The following is a 17,000-nucleotide window of genomic DNA, read 5'->3' on the forward strand; positions in this document are numbered from 1 at the left end:
GTCTCGCTCTGCTGTCTAGGCTGGAGTGAAGTGGCTCGATCTCGGGTCACGGCAACCTCCACCTCCCAGGTTGAAGCGATTCTCCTCCCTCAGCCTCCCAAGTAGCTGGGACTACAGGTGCCCATCACCACGCCTGGCTAATTTTTGTATTTTTAGTAGAGACGGGATTTCACCATATTGGCCAGGCTGGTCTCGAACTCCTGACCTCGTGATCCACCTGCCTCAGCTTCCCAAAGTGCTGGGATTACAGGCATGAGCTGCTGTGCCCGGCCTGAAACCACTTCTAGCCTAGGATTGCATGAAACTCTAGTCCCAGTGGCTGGGGGGTGGGTAGGAAGAGGGGGTAGGGAGGGTTAGATGATCTTCCCAGCAAGTCCTCTAGGTGTGTTCGAGTGGGAATGTGTAAGATCCTCTCTCCACTCTCCCCCATTTCCCTGTTCCAGAACCTGCAGATGACAGCAGCTTCTCGCTGTCCCAAGAGGTTCTCCGGCACCTGCGGCAGGAGGAAAAGGAAGAGGTTACTGTGGGCAACTTGAAGAACTCGGCGGTGCCCAGTACCTCCACAATGTCCCAAGAGCCTGAGCTCCTCATCAGTGGAATGGAAAAGCCCCTCCCTCTCCGCACGGATTTCTCCTGAGACCCAGGGTCACCCTGCCAGAGCCTCCAGTGGTCTCCAAGCCTCTGGACTGGGGGCTTTCTTCAGTGGCTGCATGTCCAGCAGAGCTATTTCCTTCCACAGGGGGCCTTGCAGGGAAGGGTCCAGGACTTGACATCTTAAGATGAGTCCTGTCCCCTTGGGCCAGTCGTTTCCCCTCTCTGAGCCTCGGTGTCTTCAACCTGTGAAATGGGATCATAATCACTGCCTTACCTCCCTCACGGTTGTTGTGAGGACTGAGTGTGTGGAAGTTTTTTGTAAACTCTGGATGCTAGGTACTTAGGGAATGTGCCAGGTGTCTTTCATGGGGCCTTCCAGACCCACTCCCCAGCCTTCTGCCCTTCCTCTGCCTGGGGACGCCGAACTCTCTCGATGGTATCGACAGGCTCCCTTGCCCTTTGGCTCCTGGTCATGTTCCATTATTGGGGAGCCCCAGCAGGAGAATGGAGGAGAGGAGGAGACTGAGTTTGGGGTAATGAATCCCCCGGCTCCTGCCCTGCAGCATCAAGGTTGCTGTGGACTCTCCTGCCGGGCAACTCTTGAGTAATCATGACTATCTCTAGGATTCTGGCATCACTTCCTTCCCTGAGCCCTTAAGCCTAGCTGTGTATCCACCCCACTCCGCCCCTGCCACCCCACTAGAGTACTCCCTCTCACTTGCAGTTTCCTTATACTCCACCCTTTTCCCTTTTTAAAGCACACCTCAGATTACCCAATGTGAGTGAGTCGTCTTTTTCCTGCCGGACTCTGACTGATATAACAGATGGGAATTACTGTCCCTGATGTCCAAACCTGCCTGCACATGCATGCCTCCCTGCACCCCTCCTTATCCTAGTACAGGGCAGCAGGGTGCTGGGTGTCATTTTCCATCTGGACAGAGCCTACTAGTCAGGCTGAGGGCACCTGTTCTTTCAGTGCCTTTCTCTTCAGTGAGAGGCTTGGGGAGCAGGGACCACAGGCTGGCCTGAGCCAGCACACAGATGATGCCACGAGGGTACACAGCTGTGTCCTGGGCAAGGGGCCACTCAAAGGAGCAGGTGACACTAACTATAGGTGCCAGATGAGAGAGCCTGCAAAGGGACAAGGGGAAAGAGTTTGTGTGATGAGATGGGACAGTCCCTGGAGGGCCTTGGACAGCACAGCCAACTGCCGTGCTGTACCTTCCGCCATCACGGTTACAACTGAGTCACCGATTCCATGCTGTGGTGGCGCAGTTACCCCCATCTGGGAGGGCAGGCAGCCTATCTCTGTTAGTTTCATTTGTCTCAGCAGGCTGGGCTCGTTCCCTCCCTCCCACTTTTTTTTCTTTTTTCTTTTTTGAGATGGAGTTTCACTGTTGTCACTCAGGTTGGAGTGCAATGGCATGATCTTGGCTCACTACAACCTCCGCCTCCAGGGTTCAGGTGATTCTCCTGCCTCAGCCTCCCTAGTAGCTGGGTTTACAGACATGCACCACCATGCCCAGCTAATTTTGTATTTTTAGTAGAGACGGGGTTTCGCCAGGCTAGTCCTGAACTCCTGACCTTGGGTGATCCTCCCACTTTGGCCTCCCAAAGTGTTAGGATTACAGGCGTGAGCCACCGTGCCTAGCCTTTTTGTGTGTGTGTGTGTGTGTGTCACAAATGCTCAATATACATTTCTGAGTACAGCATCACTGCGGAGAAATGCTCCACACAGACACACATGGGTCAGAAGGAACTGGCTGCCCCTAAGGACGGCAGAGCCAAGGGAGTCAAGAGGGAACAGTCCCCACTCTTCCTAAGTATCCCAGCCACCCTGTCCCCAAGGCCTGAAGATCCTCCATCATCACACCAGTGGCTTGTATACTAGAAACCAGCCCAGAATGAAAGGCCTTTCCAATCCATCCAGTCCCTATCATGGGGCTTAGGCTGTGGAGTCTGATGGCCCCAGGTTCAAATCCTGACTCTACCACTTAGTACCTGTGTCTACCTAAGTATCTTGATAACCCTCGGTTTGCCCAAGTGTAAAATGGGGATAGCAGTGGTCCCTCCCCTGGAGGTTGCTGTGAGGAGTGAATGGTATCATATCTGTAGGTCCACAGAGAAGCCTGGTGTCCAGCACATAGCTGACCCACAACACGGGGCAGCTATTAACACTTTAGCTGCCGCTCCCGGATCCCAAAGGAGGCAAGCCTGCCCTCTGCACACTCTGCAATCCCCACCTCTGTTCCTTTTTATCTCCTGTTATTTCCCAGCCTCCCTGGCTGTGCTGGGGTCTTGCTGATGCTGCCAGGGGACTTCTTGTTCCCAGGAGTTCCCCAGGGTATAGCACCAGAAGTCCCGCCATGAATGTTTGTCTGCACGTTCTTAACTGCAGACGAGTGAGATTCAGAGGTGCTGGGGAAGGCAGTGCCACCAGCAGGCACTGAGTAACCAGAAGGCCCAGTTTTGTCTTCCTGGCTCCTGGATGCATCATCCTGACCCCCCTGCTGACTAGACCCAGGCCCTCCCACTGCTGGGAGTGGTCCCCACCCCGCTCCTTCCTTCCCAAAACAAGTTCCATGGAGCTCCTTTTCCTTTCCTGTTTTCTCATCAGCTGGAAAGATCTGGGAAATGTCCTATGGTACATTCTAGGCTTATTCCAACAGGCCCAGGCACACAGAAAGTGGGAGGCCATGAGAGCCTCCCAAATCCCCCCTATCCCTTCTGGGGAGGCAAGACAGAGTCAGTGGGGGCCTCTGAAAGCCAATGTTTGAACTACAAATTGTGCTTGGGCTTACAAGGACTTTGGAGCTTGTCAACAAGGTCTGGGCCCTAACAGCCGAAGGACTGCCCCTGACTGACCAAGGAGAACAGACGTTCGTCACTTCCTTGAGCCCAGTGAGTCTCAGGGAAGGCAGACACCAGCTTCTCCGCCTGGGCTCTCCCTGGCTGGCCTTTGTAGGATGAGGGCCGCTCCACGGGGCCTCTGACATTCCTTCTTGGGGGAGATGGTGGAATCTCCTGAGTTGGATTCACATTACAAGGGAAGGAGATTAGAGGTGCAATGAAGGGGCAGAGACTCAGAAAAGGAGATTCAGGGGTCTGGTGGTCCCTGAAGAGGAGGGAGGGACTTTGTGAGGTGACCTTGGGCCCTGGGAAGGCCACCAGCACATGTTTCTGGGCAGGGCCCTCAAGCTTTGATTTCTCCTGCCCACCACAGGGCTTTCTCTATAAATGTTCGGAGAGAGCAGCTCCAGCTGAGTCCAGTGTGCCCTTCCGACGCTCTGATGCCCAGGCTCCAATTTGCTTTTGCCCTAGTTCTCTGCCTGGTTTCTTGTTCTGAGCTAGGTCAGGTTAACTTTCCAAAGTCTCCCTCCTACAGATAAGTGACTTCATCGATGCTGGGCCTGGGTCCATCTGGTGCAGAGCAGGAGCCAGGGACAAGAGGGCCCCGCAGTGCTTCTTCAGGACTGTCTTGGGGGCCCAGTGCCCGCCAGTGGATGAGGTAGATGCCACCATCTGGCTTTGGGATCAGTGGCTCTGTAGGGAGAGTGGCATGGCCCTGGTGCAGCCTTGGCCCAAAATGGACTGCCACTATGATGCAGACTGCTAGCAGAACAAAGACAGCAACGATGATGGTGACCATGGGCAGCCCGTCACCTCGAGGTTGTTCCCAGATGCCACCAAGCACCTCCGAAAGCTGCCTCTGGGACTCCTGCCCTGATGAACTGTTCACAGCTGGAGAAGGCCAGGAGTAGTGGCCAGCCTGGGAGGAGAGTGGCAGAGAAAGAGGGTGACATGGATGTATACATACAGAAAAAGACTAAAATAGAGACAAACACTCAAAGGAACCTGAGGCAGGAGAATGAGGGTGGGAGGGACCAAAGACAAAGACAGAAAGAAAAAAAGTCAGAGTAAAGACCTGGGGAGAGGTAGAGAATAAAGAGATAAACCACATGGCAGCAGAGACAATAAAAGAAAAGTCAGAAAAGGCAGAGTGGGATACAGAGAGGGAGAAAGAAAGATGAAAGGGGAAAGAAAAAGGCACATAGAAACAGACAGAAATAAAGATAGAGACAGAGACAGAGAAAAAAGAAACAGACACAGGGAGACGACGACATTCAGACAGGGACAAAGAGAGTGCTGGTTTCATCCCAGTTCAGCGTATACAGTTTGGGCCCCCAAGTTTCCTCCCACTGTCCCCTCTTCCCAGGTCTCCAGCAAAATTCTTAAATAGATCCTGTGCCCTGGGTCAGGAGTCTTGGCACACTATGGGCTGCTGTCCCCACATCCTAGGCAGTGGGAAGAGAGCACCTGCTTCTTCAAGTCCTGGGGAAAGGGGGTCCTTGTCCAGCATCTTAGGCTCCCCTTACTCCCCACTCACACGGAAGACAGACAGGCGGTGCCCTGGTAGTGGGAGAGGTAGAGGTAGAGGTAGAGGGGACATGAACTTAGAAGGCAGGGGGATGCCTCATCCCATAACTGTGCTCCCGCCACCCTGCCAAGGCCTCAGCATCAGGTTCTGGGGTCTTGGAGGAGAGGGGGTACCCAGTGTGGACTCCTGGCTCTGCCCACTATGGATTGAGGAAACCCTGAGCCAGTCTTCCTCTGTCAAAGTCCCAGTGTTCTTCTACCAAAAGCTGGGGGTCATGATCCATACCGCTGGCTGACTCCACCCTGCTGGATATCAGATGGGGGTGGTGGCACTGTAGTGAAGGTAGCAAACTGCAAAACTGTAAACCCTAGAGCTGAGGTCCTCACAGGCCCAATAAACTTTTCCTCCTCAGCTTCCCCTTCCCAGATGGGCCATCCTGGAACAGATCTTAGCCGGTGGAGCCCCTCCCTCTAGCCCTGCACCCTCAGCGTGGCCCTCCCCATGGGAAGGCCAGGAAAGGCTGCCCAGGACAAGCCCATGTCCTTTAGCCCCTCAGTCCCCCTGTCCACACTATCCCATCTCCCACATGCATCCCTTTTCCTGTGGAAAGGCACCCCCCTCTCCCTACCTTGCAACTATCTCTGGGTCCCAGGCCACAGAGCTCCCAGGGCAGGGGGTGGGGAAGGAGCTCTAGATGTGCAGAGGAAAAGGGGAAGCTGAGGCTGGTGACAGACAGGGGGCCCCTGCAGGAAGTCAGCTCAGCCTGGCAGGAGGGGGCGAGCAGAGTCTACCTGGTGCATTGTCCGGGCTGGCACAGGGCTCCCTTGGGACTGGCAGCCAGCCGGGTAAAGGAGGGCTGGCCGCCCTAGCTCAGCCCCTACCCGGAGCTGCCACGTCTGCGGGGCCCATGGGCACACACCCTGTGCACACACTCTCACCGCTCTCCTGTGCTTGCACTTCCGGGAACATCTGGGCTACCCTGGGCTCTGCCCTTAACTCTGATAGTACCTTAATCTTCCTCCTTGGCGCCTCCTTTCATGCCCCCTGCCAGCTTCGGGAGCCTGGATGTGCCTGCCCACCCACCCTCCACCAGATCCCAGAAGCCTGGCCAGAGCCCCGACCCAACCTGCCCCCCACCAAGTCATGCTGGCTCCTCGCCTTAACCGATTTCCTGGAGTTACTGTCCTTTGATCTTTTCTTTCTAAATGCAATATTTCAAACACAATGGAAATTGCAGATACATTCTCTCTTTAATAAATACATAGTAAGGGCGGTGAGCGCGTCACTTCCTGCCGCTGCCAGGCGCGTCCTTCCGCGCGCTGTGACTGACAGTGCAGAGCCGCGGGGGCGGCGGCCCGGAGTTGGAGTCGGAGTCGTGGTGACCAGCTGCAAGCATCCGCGTTGCGTCCTCCTGGGGAAGAGGAAACACCCTTTTCGCTCGGTTGGAGCCGGCAGTTTCCAACTCCCTGGAGGTCATTTGGAGTTCGGTGAGACCTGGGAAGAATGTGCTCAAAGGGAAACCTGGAAAGAAGCAGCTCTTCACCTGAAAAATGTTCGCTTTGCCTCAGTTGTGAATTCTTTTCACTGAGAAGGAGAATTACCATTATGTTATTATATTAATGAAAGGAGAAGTGGATGTGACTCATGATTCAGAACCAAAGAATGTAGAACCTGAACAAAATGAAAGTTGGGAGTGGGTTCCTTGGGAAGAATTTCCTCCTCTGGACCAGCTTATCTGGGGACTGCGTTGTTTAAAATAACAAGACTATGATCCATTTAAAGAAGATCTGAACCATCTCGTGGGATACAAAGGAAATCATCTCTAGGTGGCCAAGAAGATTTCTTGATTTTCTTTAAAAACACAAGAATAAGGTCTGGTTAGGGAATGAAAAATGTCTACATTTCAGAACAACTCCATTTTATCCAAAAACGTTCTTATGATCGCCAATTTATTTGCAGTCTCTTAATGTATCCACCACCCTTTCAGCCAGTACTTGAGAAAATTTTTCTGAAATATGTCATTGAATTGTATTTCAGGCACAGAATATATGATAAATACTGATATTATGGGTAATCTGCTTTCCATATTTACCTGTGATATTTACTGTGTAGTTTGTCATTACTAGCTTGCATGGAGTAGGATGCAGTCGAATTTGCCTTAGTGTTTCTGTTCAAATAGAGACCTGAATTCAAATATTGTAGTTTAGGTTCAAACACAGTATGCCTGTTGCAAAATTTACCAAATTTGTTGATTACCTCTTTTATTAAAGAAATGTTGGGGAAAGGGTAATAAATACATTGTGACAATCTTTGCAACTTACAGGGAATAGGACAGGTCATTAGGGTGTATTTCCCAGGTTTCCAATTGAGAACCTAAACCAAGAGAAGTGAGACAAACCGCCTAATGTCTGTATCCTCCTATTAACAGGCTGTGTGCTGTTGAGTTTCTCACTTACTCTCTCTGAGGTCCAGGGTCCTTATATGTAAAATGAAGAGATTTGTCTAGAGCAGTGGTTCTCAAAGTGTGGTCGGGGGGGCCTCAAGAGCCTTTTAAGGGTATTCTAGGTCAAAGCTGTTTTTATAACACTTAGACATCATTTCATCATTTATAGTTTTTCCTTTTTTTTATTTGAGGAGTCTTGCTCTGTTGCAGTGGCACGATCTCAGTTCATTGCAGCCTCCGCCTCCTGGGTTCAGGCAATTCTTCTGCCTCAGCTTCCTGAGTAGCTGGGATTACAGGCACCCACTACCACACCTGGCTAATTTTTGTATTTTTGGTGGAGACGGGGTTTCACCATGTTGGCCAGGCTGGTCTGGAACTCTGGAGCTCAAGTGATCTGCCCACCTCAGCCTCCCAAAATGCTTACAGGTGTGAGCCACCACGCCCAGCCATCATTTATCTTTTTCACTCATTTTTTCATGAGTGTGCAGAGGAGTTTTTGAGAGGCTATCTGGTGTGATATTGTAATAGGCTGAATGCAAAAGCAGATATGAGAATCCATCTTTTGTCTGTCATCAGACATTGGAGAGATTTGGAGAAATGTAAAGCAGCAGTACTCTTCTCACTAATGATTTTTGTTGTTGTTGGTTAGAAAAATGGTTGTTTTTAGTGGGTTTTAATATGTGAAAAAAATAAAAATAGCTATTTGTCAAAAATGTTATTTACGTGTTTATACATAATGGGTTTTTGTTACTTGTAAATGATTAATAAAAATTTTAAGAAATTAAAAAAAATACATAGTAAGTCTCTAAATCTCCAAGGCTCAACCACCAGCTCTGTCTTCTATCAACAGTTTGTTACATTTATTTTTAAAATATTAATATTACAATGAAAACAGAAGCCCTCGTTTCCTGACCTCTCCCCTCCTTCTCACCACAGGGATAAACCTCTTATAGAATTTGATGTTTATTGGTCGGGTGTGGTCGCCCATGCCTGTAATCCCAACACTTTGGGAGGCCAAGGCAGGAGGATCACTTGAGGCTAAGAGTTCAAGACCAGTCTTGGCAACATAGTAAGACCTTATCTCTACGAGAAATTTAAAAAAGGAACTGGGTGTGGTGGTGTATACCCATAGTCCCAGCTACTTGGGAGGCTGAGGTGGGAGGATCACTGAGCACAGGAGGTCAAAGACCATGAGCCATGTTTGTGTCACTACACTCCAGCCTGTGCAACAGAGGGAGACCCCATCTCAAAAAAAATAATAGTAATAGAATTTGATGTTTATTATTCTCACACAAGGCATTGTTTTCCCTTTTTTTCTTTTGGTTTTTATAAATATGAATTCTAGGCCGGGCGCGGTGGCTCAAGCCTGTAATCCCAGCACTTTGGGAGGCCGAGACGGGCGGATCACAAGGTCAGGAGATCGAGACCATCCTGGCTAACATGGTGAAACCCCGTCTCTACTAAAAAATACAAAAAACTAGCCGGGCGAAGTGGTGGGCGCTTGTAGTCCCAGCTACTCGGGAGGCTGAGGCAGGAGAATGGCGTAAACCCGGGAGGCGGAGCTTGCAGTGAGCTGAGATCCGGCCACTGCACTCCAGCCTGGGCGACAGAGTGAGACTCCATCTCAAAAAATAAAAATAAATTAAAAAAAATAAATAAATAAATATGAACTCTATATTTCTTTGCATTTGCCTGAAGGCAACTTCATTTGAGAGTATGTATGTGTTTTAATGTGTCCAAGTCACAAAAACTGCCCACCAATGTCTCCTCTCTCTAGAGACAGTTTTTTTAGCCCCAGCTGACTCTGTGGGACCAACCATCCCTCATTCTGTCTGTTGCTGTGCACTTACCATCCTCCCGTCCAGTCTGGAGAGCTGGAGACACCCTGGGAACTCCCCTCCGCTGGAGTCTTGATCCAGGATGAAGCAGAATGTAGCATCCTGGTTCCCTGTTTCTCAGCCAAGCTGTCCCACATCCTGACATCCAGGGACCCCACTCAGACCTCCAAATTCACTTGAGCCCAGATCCTTGGGCTGCTGACCTGATCTGCAAAGTAAGTGGGACCTATTGCTGGCTGGCCTTGAAGTCCCTGGCTGAGCCCCTCCCAACGGGATCAAAGACTCTGCTCATCCTCTGCTTCCCATCTTGGTCCATTTAGACTTCAGCCAGAGGGAATCTGGACTCTGCCATGGGTCCTGAACTTCGGCCACTGCTTTTCACCTCCTGCCTCCTCAAGACACATATGCCGTTGCTCTGGCAGATACCTCCACTGGGGCGCCTGTCCCTGTGTCCAAAAGCCCAGTTTTTGATCCTTCTGATAACTACTTCTTTCCTTTCCCTCCCTCATTAATCCTGGATCTATCTCCTAAAGGGCTTCCAAGAGGTGGAACTTCCGGGACCAGACTACAGCCCCAGCCTTCTGTGTCACTTCCCTACCACTGCTGTGAGCTGCCTGCCCATTCCTGCCATCTAAACCTAAACATCTGTTACAGCTTAGGTCAAGCGCGGCCTTCTCTAGGGATGAATTTTTCAGCCCTGTACTTGAGTAACTTGCTTTCTTTTCCTTAAGCCTTACAGCATAATGTTTCTTACACGCTCCTAACATTTGTCACACTTTGTCTTATGTTACTGGTGTGTGGGGGCTCATTTTTCCAGGAACCATGTCTCTCGTTTTTTTGAGACTGAGTCACGTTCTGTCACCCAGGCTGGAGTGAAGTGGCAAAATCTCAGCTCATTGCAACCTCCACCTCCTGGGTTCAAGTGATTCCAGGAACCATGTCTCATTCCTTGAGAACCATGGGAGTTTCTTTTTTTTTTTTTTTTCCTGAGATGGAGTCTTGCTCTGTGGCCCAGGCTGGAGTGCAGTGGTGCGACCTCAGCTCACTGCAAGCTCTGCCCCCCGGGTCCACGCCATTCTCCTGCCTCAACCTCCCAAGTAGCTGGGACTACTACTGGAGTCCCAGTGGGCACCCGCCACCACACCTGGCTAATTTTTTGTATTTTTTTTTTTTAGTAGAGACAGGGTTTCACCATGTTAGCCAGGATGGTCTCGATCTCCTGACCTCGTGATCCGCCCACTCAGCCTTCCAAAGTGCAGGGATTACAGGCGTGAGCCACCACGCCCGGCAGGGTTTCTAATAAAGAACAAAAGTTTGCTGATACAAGTGGAACCTGGAGGAATGTACCCTCTCACCCCACAATACATACATATCTGTTCTTAATCCTGGAAGCATAGAGCAAGCAGAGCGTCCTTCACTTGCGGGAGGGCACTTCTGAGCCGTGACAGAATGCTCACTGCCTTGTTCCCGCTGTGTCTTTCTGGATTTTGTTGTCACAGAGCCTCTTAGGTTGACTGGAGGGGGCTGTAATGATCAAGAATCTGCTCTTACGTCATAGAGAACACATGCCCTGACTTTTGAGGCTCAAGCCCTGCAACCAAAAATAAAGACTCTGGGGTCCTCCCTACCATCACTGTGCTGGGCAGGAGGCGCCTGAGCCAGCTCCAGACACTAGGGTCACTTTTCCTTTCCACCTCTCCAGGGGAGGGTGAAAGTGGCTTTGCTGGCCAGAGGAAGGCAAAGAGCAACCCTTCTTTCACTCCATCGCCACCAAAGGCAGGCAGGCTGAGGAGTCTGCAGAGGGAGCTGAAGGACAGGGGCCTCTGGGAACATCCTGAGCAGGCCAGCGTAGGGTTGCCATGATAGACTCGGGGCAGGTCTGAGAGGCGGCTGACTTTTGAGGTCATTGGAAACTCTGGGCTAGAGTTGGGTAAGTAAGGAGCAAAGGCTGCTTTCCTCTACCACACCCCACTTCTAGCCTTGTAAAAAGCTATAGGTCTGTAAGGAGTGTGAGGTTTCTTTTTAGGGTAATGGAAATGTTATAAAATTGGTTTTATTTGGGATGGGTGAATAACTCTCTAAATATATACAAACCACTGAGGCAGCCGGGTGCGGTGACTCACGCCTGTAATTCCAGCACTTTGGGAGGCCGAGGCAGGCGGATCACAAGGTCAGGAGATTGAGACCATCCTGGCTAATATGGTGAAACCCCGTCTCTACTAAAAATACAAAAAATTAGCTGGGTGTGGTGGCGGGTGCCTATAGTCCCAGCTACTTGGGAGGCTGAGACAGGAGAATGGTGTGAACCCGGGAGGTGGAGCTTGCAGTGAGCTGAGATCACACCACTGCACTCCAGTCTGGGCGACAGAGAGAGACTCTGTCTCAAAGACAAAATACAAAAACAAAAACAAAAACCACTGAGGCTGGTGTGGTGACTCAGGCCTGTAATCCCAGCACGAGGTGGGTGGATCACCTGAGGTCAGCAGTTTGAGACTAGCCTGGCCAACATGGTGAAACCTTGTCTCTACTAAAAAATACGAAAATTAGCCAGGCTTGGTGACATGTCTGTAATCCCAGCTACTCAGGAAGCTGAGGCAGAATAGCTTGAACCCGGGAGGGAGAGGTTGCAGTGAGCTGAGATTGCGCTGCTGCACTCCAGCCTGGGCAATAGAGGGAGGAGACTGTCTCAAAAAAAAAAAAAAAGCCACTGAATTGTGCACTTCAAATGAGGACGGGGGAGAGGGTGAGGAAGGCATCCACATGGTGGGGAAGGAATGGGAGCAGAAATAGGAGCTTGGTTACTGCAAGGGGAGTGGTCTAATAAGTAATATTTAAGGATCATGGCAGTCAGAGAAGGGCCTTAGAGACGCTACCCGCTAGCACCAACGAGCACACTGACAATTCAGACCTCGGTTTCTTTCCTTTGAAAAAATTTGTTTTTTTTTTTTGAGACAGGGTCTGTGGCCCAGGGTGGAGTGCAGTGGCATGATCTCAGCTCACTGCAGCCTCGACCTCCCAGGCTCAAGTGATCCTCCCACCTCAACTTTCTGAGTAGCTGGGACTACAGGCTCACACCACCATGCCTGGGTAATTGAAAATTTTTTTTTGTACAGATGATATCTCACTATGTTGCCCAGGCTGATCTCAAACTCCTGAGCTAAATTGATCCTCATGCCTAGGTCTCCCAAATTGTTGGGATTGCAGGCGTGAGCCACTGTGCCCGGCCCTCAGTTTCTAAATACCATTTGCGCCAAAAGGAATGAAGGCCCCTTAAAGAAAGAGCTGATTCCAGGGCTGGGGCAGGTGAAGCACAAGGTGTATCTGGATGCCGGGCGCGGTGGCTCAAGCCTGTAATCCCAGCACTTCGGGAGGCTGAGATGGGTGGATCACTTGAGGCCAGGAGTTTGAGACCAGCCTGGACAACATGGTGAAACCCTGTCACTACTAAAAATAGAAAAATAAGCCAGGCTTGGTGGCATGTGTCTGTAATCCCAGCTACTCAGGAGGCTGAGGCGGGAGAATCACTTGAACCCAGGAGGCGGAGGTTGTAGTGAGCCGAGATCATGCCACTGTACTCCAGCAGCCTGGACAAGAGAACAAGACTCTGTCTGAAAAGAAAAAAAAAACAAATCTTTGCAGATGTAATTAAGTTAAGAATCCCAGCACTCTGGGAGGCCGAGGGAGGTGGATCACTTGAGCCCAAGAGTTCAAGACCAGCCTGGGCAACATGGCAAAACCCCATCTCTACAAAACAAAACAAAACAAAGTACAAAAATTAGCCGGGTATAGTGATGTGTGCCTGTAGTTCCAGCTACTCGGGAGGCTGAGGTGGGATGATTGCTTGAGCCTGAGAGGCAGAGGTTGCAGTGAGCCGAGATCTCACCACTGCACTCCAGCCTGGGTGACAGAGCCAGACCCTGTCTCAAAAGAAAAAAAAGGGCCGGGTGTAGTGGCTCACGCCTGTAATCCCAGCATTTTGGGAGGCCAAGGCGGGCGGATCATGAGGTCAGGAGATCAAGACCGTCCTGGCTAACACAGTGAAACCCCGTCTCTACTAAAAATACAAAAAATTAGCGAGGCATGGTGGTGGGCACCTGTAGTCCCAGCTACTTGGGTGGCTGAGGCAAGAGACTGCGGTGAACCCAGGAGGTGGAGCTTGTAGTGAGCCGAGATTGTGCCAGAGCGCCACTGCACTCCAGTCTAGGCGACAGAGCGAGACTCTGTCTCAAAAAAAAAAAAAAAAAAGGAAAAAAGAAAAAAAATCTTGAGATCATCTTAGATTATCCAGACAGGCCTTAAATTCAATGACAAGTGTCCTTCTGAGAGACACCCAGAAGAGAAGACACAGAGGAAGTGATGTGAAGATGGAGGCGCAGGTGATAATGCTGCACTACAAGTCAAGGGACACCAAGGAATGCTCAACAATCCCCAGAGGCTGAAGGAGACAAAGTATGATTCTCTCCTAGGGCCTTGGGAGCGACTGTGGTGCAGCTGACACCTCAATTTTGACTTCTAACCCCTAGAACTGTGACGGAATAAAGGTCTGAATGTCTATTGTTTTAAGCCACCAGTTTGTGGTAATTCGTTACAGTAGCCACAGGAAACATACAGTGGCAGATACCACTTTATGATTAAAGCAAACCTCCTCAGTAACGGAACAAATCCAAATCATGCACGCCAGGGGCGGTGTGTGCACCAGCAGTCCCAGCTACTCAGGAGGCTGAGGTAGGAGGAGTATGAGGAGTATGAGGAGTACGAGGGGTACGAGGCCAGCCTGTGTGACATAGTGAGACTCGTTCTTGAAAAAAATAATAATAATAAAAATAAAAATAGAGCCAGGGCCGGGGCCGGGTGCAGTGGCTCACACCTGTAATCCAAGCACTTTGGGAGGCTGAGGCGGGCAGATCACTAGGTCAAGAGTTCGAGACCAGCCTGGCCAACAAGGTGAAACACCATCTCTACTAAAAACACAAAAATTAGCCAGGCATGATGGTGTACACCTGCAATCCTAGCTACTTAGGAGGCTGAGGCAGGAGAATTGTTTGAGCCTGAGAGGCGGAGGTTGCAGTGAGCTGAGATCATGCCACTGCACTCCAGCCTGGGTGACAGAATGAGACTCCATCGCAGAAAAAAAAAAAAAAAAAAATTGAGCCAAGCATTGTGGCTCATGCCTGTAATCCCACCAATTCAGGAGGCTGAGGCAGGAGGGTCACTTGAGCCCAGGAGTTCAAGGCTTCAGTGAGGTGAGATTGCGCCATTGCACTCCAGTCTGGGTGACAGAGCCAGAACCTTCTCTCTTTTTTTTCTCTTTTGAGTCAGGGTCTGGCTCTGTCATCCAGACTGGAGTGCAGTGGCACAATCTTGGCTCACCGCAACCTCTGCCTCCCAGGTTCAAGCCATCCTCCCCATCCCAGCCTCCTGAGTAGCTGGGACTACAGGCAGGTATGGCCAAACCTAGCTAATTTTTCTATTTTTAGCAGAGACAGGGTTTTGCCATGTTGCCCAGGCTCGTCTCAAACTCCTGAGCTCAAGCAATCCTCCCTCCCTGGCCTCCTAAAGTGCTGGATTACAGGCGTGAGCCATCACACCCAGCCCTGAGACTCTGTCTCTTAAAAAAAAGGAAAAAAATCTTGCATTATTTGATAGGATGCAAAGAGAGGGGCTCAACATTGCTTCTTCGACGTCACTGCCAAGATAGATAACCTAAATCTTATCATGAGGAAACATCAGAGAAACCAAAATTAAGAGACCTTCTATAAAATAACTGGACTATAACCTTCAAAAATGTTTAGGTCATGAAAATCAAGGAAAGGCTGAGGTATTCCAGATTGGAGGAGACTGAAGAGACTTTCAATGAGTAATTCTGGACAGGATCCTTTTGCTATAAAGAACATTATTGAAACAACTGCCAAAATTTGAATAGGATCTGAAGATTAGATGATATTAATATATTTATGTTAATTTCCTAATTTTGATGGCTGTATTGTGATTATGTAGGAGACTGTCCCTTGTAGGAAATACACACTAAACTATTCGGGGTGATGGGGCATCCTGTTGACAATTTACTCTGAAACAGTTCAGGGAAAAAAGTTCTGTGTAATGTACTTCCAACTTTTCTTGTGACTGCTTCATAATAAAATATTTTAAAAATAAAGAAAAAAGGGCTAGGCATGGTGGCTCATGCCTGTAATCCCAGCACTTTGGGAGACCAACGCAGGAGGATCATTTGAGGTCAGGAGTTTGAGACCAGCCTGGCCAACATGGTGAAACTCTGTCTCTACTAAAAATACAAAAATTAGCCAGACTTGGTGGCATGAGCCTGCAGTCCCAGCTGCGCTGGAGGTTGAGGCACGAAAATGGCTTGAACCCGGGAGGCGGAGGCTGCAGTGAGCAGAGATCTTGCACTGCACTCCAGTATGGGTAACAGTGAGAGACTCTGTCTCAAAAAAAAAAAAAAGGAAAGAAAAAAGGATACCAATCATATAAATGATTGTATATGTATATGCATATTGTCGAAGACTGGAAGGCAAATAGACTGGAAGGAAATTAATAACAATAATGTAACTAATATTAAGGAGGTAGGATTGTTTGTAACATTCCTCTGCTTTCGAATCTTTTTTTTTTTTAATTTCAGTGATGGGGTCTCACTCTGATCATAGCTCACTGCAGCCTTGAACTCTTGGGCTCAGGAGGTCCTCTCACCTTAGCCTCATGAGTAGCTAGGACTACAGGCATGCACCACCATGCCTGGCTAATTAAATTTTTTTTTTTTTTTTGTAGAGACAGGGTCTTGCTGTGTTGCCTAGTCTGGTCTCAAACTCCTGGCCTCAAGAAATCCTCTGCCTCAACCTCTCAAAATGCTGGATTGTAGGCATGAGCCACTGTGCAGCCCTGACCTTAAATCTTTTGAGTTTAGTTCAGTAAGTATGTGCTGAGGACCTGCTATGTGGCAGGCATTGTGCCAGGTCCAAAGAATACTGAAAAAAGTCACAATGCTGGCTTGTAGTCTGTAAGAAAGAGAATCCTGGGATAAGGATGAGTGCTGCCAGATGCTGAGGACAGGGGACACCTCACCCCAGTGAGGGTGCAGAGGGAGGAGTGTTTCAAATAGGTACTCTTGCTTTTCTATTAATAACAACAATACCAGGCATGGTGGCACATGCCTGAAGTCCCAGCTACTTGTGAGGCTGAGGCAGGAGGATCACTTGAACCCAGGAGTTTGAGTACAGACTGGGCAATATAGCAAGACCCAATCTCTTTTAAAAAAGTAAAAAAGGAATAATAATCATGCATGTTGGGCCTCTCTGAAAGATGTAGGGAGTCCTATCTGCATTGGGATCCCTGGGGAGGGAGAGGAATGTGGAGAATTCAGAGTCCAGGGAGCATGGGCGGCTGGTGGGCTGGGCTTCCAGGCTGAATCATGGGAAAGAAGAACCTGGTCTGAAACAGTACTGGGCGGGATTGGTGTTAGATTCCAGAAAAAACCCCAGGCGGTCTGTGGTGGAACCTGATGGATCCCTCAGAAGGGAAGAGAATGGGGATGGGGCCAGGTTACCATGGTTGATCATTGTGCATAGGCACTAGAGGCCACGCTGGGCAGGCACAGTTGCTGCTGCAGCCTCACATCCTCATCTGGACATGGCTGAGCAGGGCCCCTGGAGCTGGTCCCAATGTGTTTCCTTCTATTCTTTTGACAGGAAGCTCCTGGAGAGCCAGTCCCCACCCCCACCCCGCCCCAGCTCTCCCT

The 17,000-nt window shown here is 49.9% G+C and overlaps 1 protein-coding gene and 1 pseudogene across 1 annotated transcript in view; both read left to right on the forward strand.

The window, feature by feature from the left end:
• TMEM173 (transmembrane protein 173) overlaps positions 1 to 1,371 on the forward strand; it is a 7,874-nt gene extending 6,503 nt beyond the window's left edge. The window contains exon 8 of the mRNA XM_011997224.1: positions 444 to 1,371. Within this exon, the coding sequence (XP_011852614.1) occupies positions 444 to 637 (194 nt within the window). The 3' untranslated portion in view covers positions 638 to 1,371. The remainder of the gene's footprint in view (positions 1 to 443) is intronic.
• Positions 1,372 to 5,666: 4,295 nt separating this feature from the next.
• On the forward strand, positions 5,667 to 6,798 carry LOC105551847 (annotated as a pseudogene).
• The last annotated feature ends 10,202 nt before the right edge of the window (positions 6,799 to 17,000 follow it).

Source organism: Mandrillus leucophaeus, unplaced genomic scaffold (assembly GCF_000951045.1).
Source record: "Mandrillus leucophaeus isolate KB7577 unplaced genomic scaffold, Mleu.le_1.0 Scaffold534, whole genome shotgun sequence".
NCBI lineage: Eukaryota > Metazoa > Chordata > Mammalia > Primates > Cercopithecidae > Mandrillus > Mandrillus leucophaeus.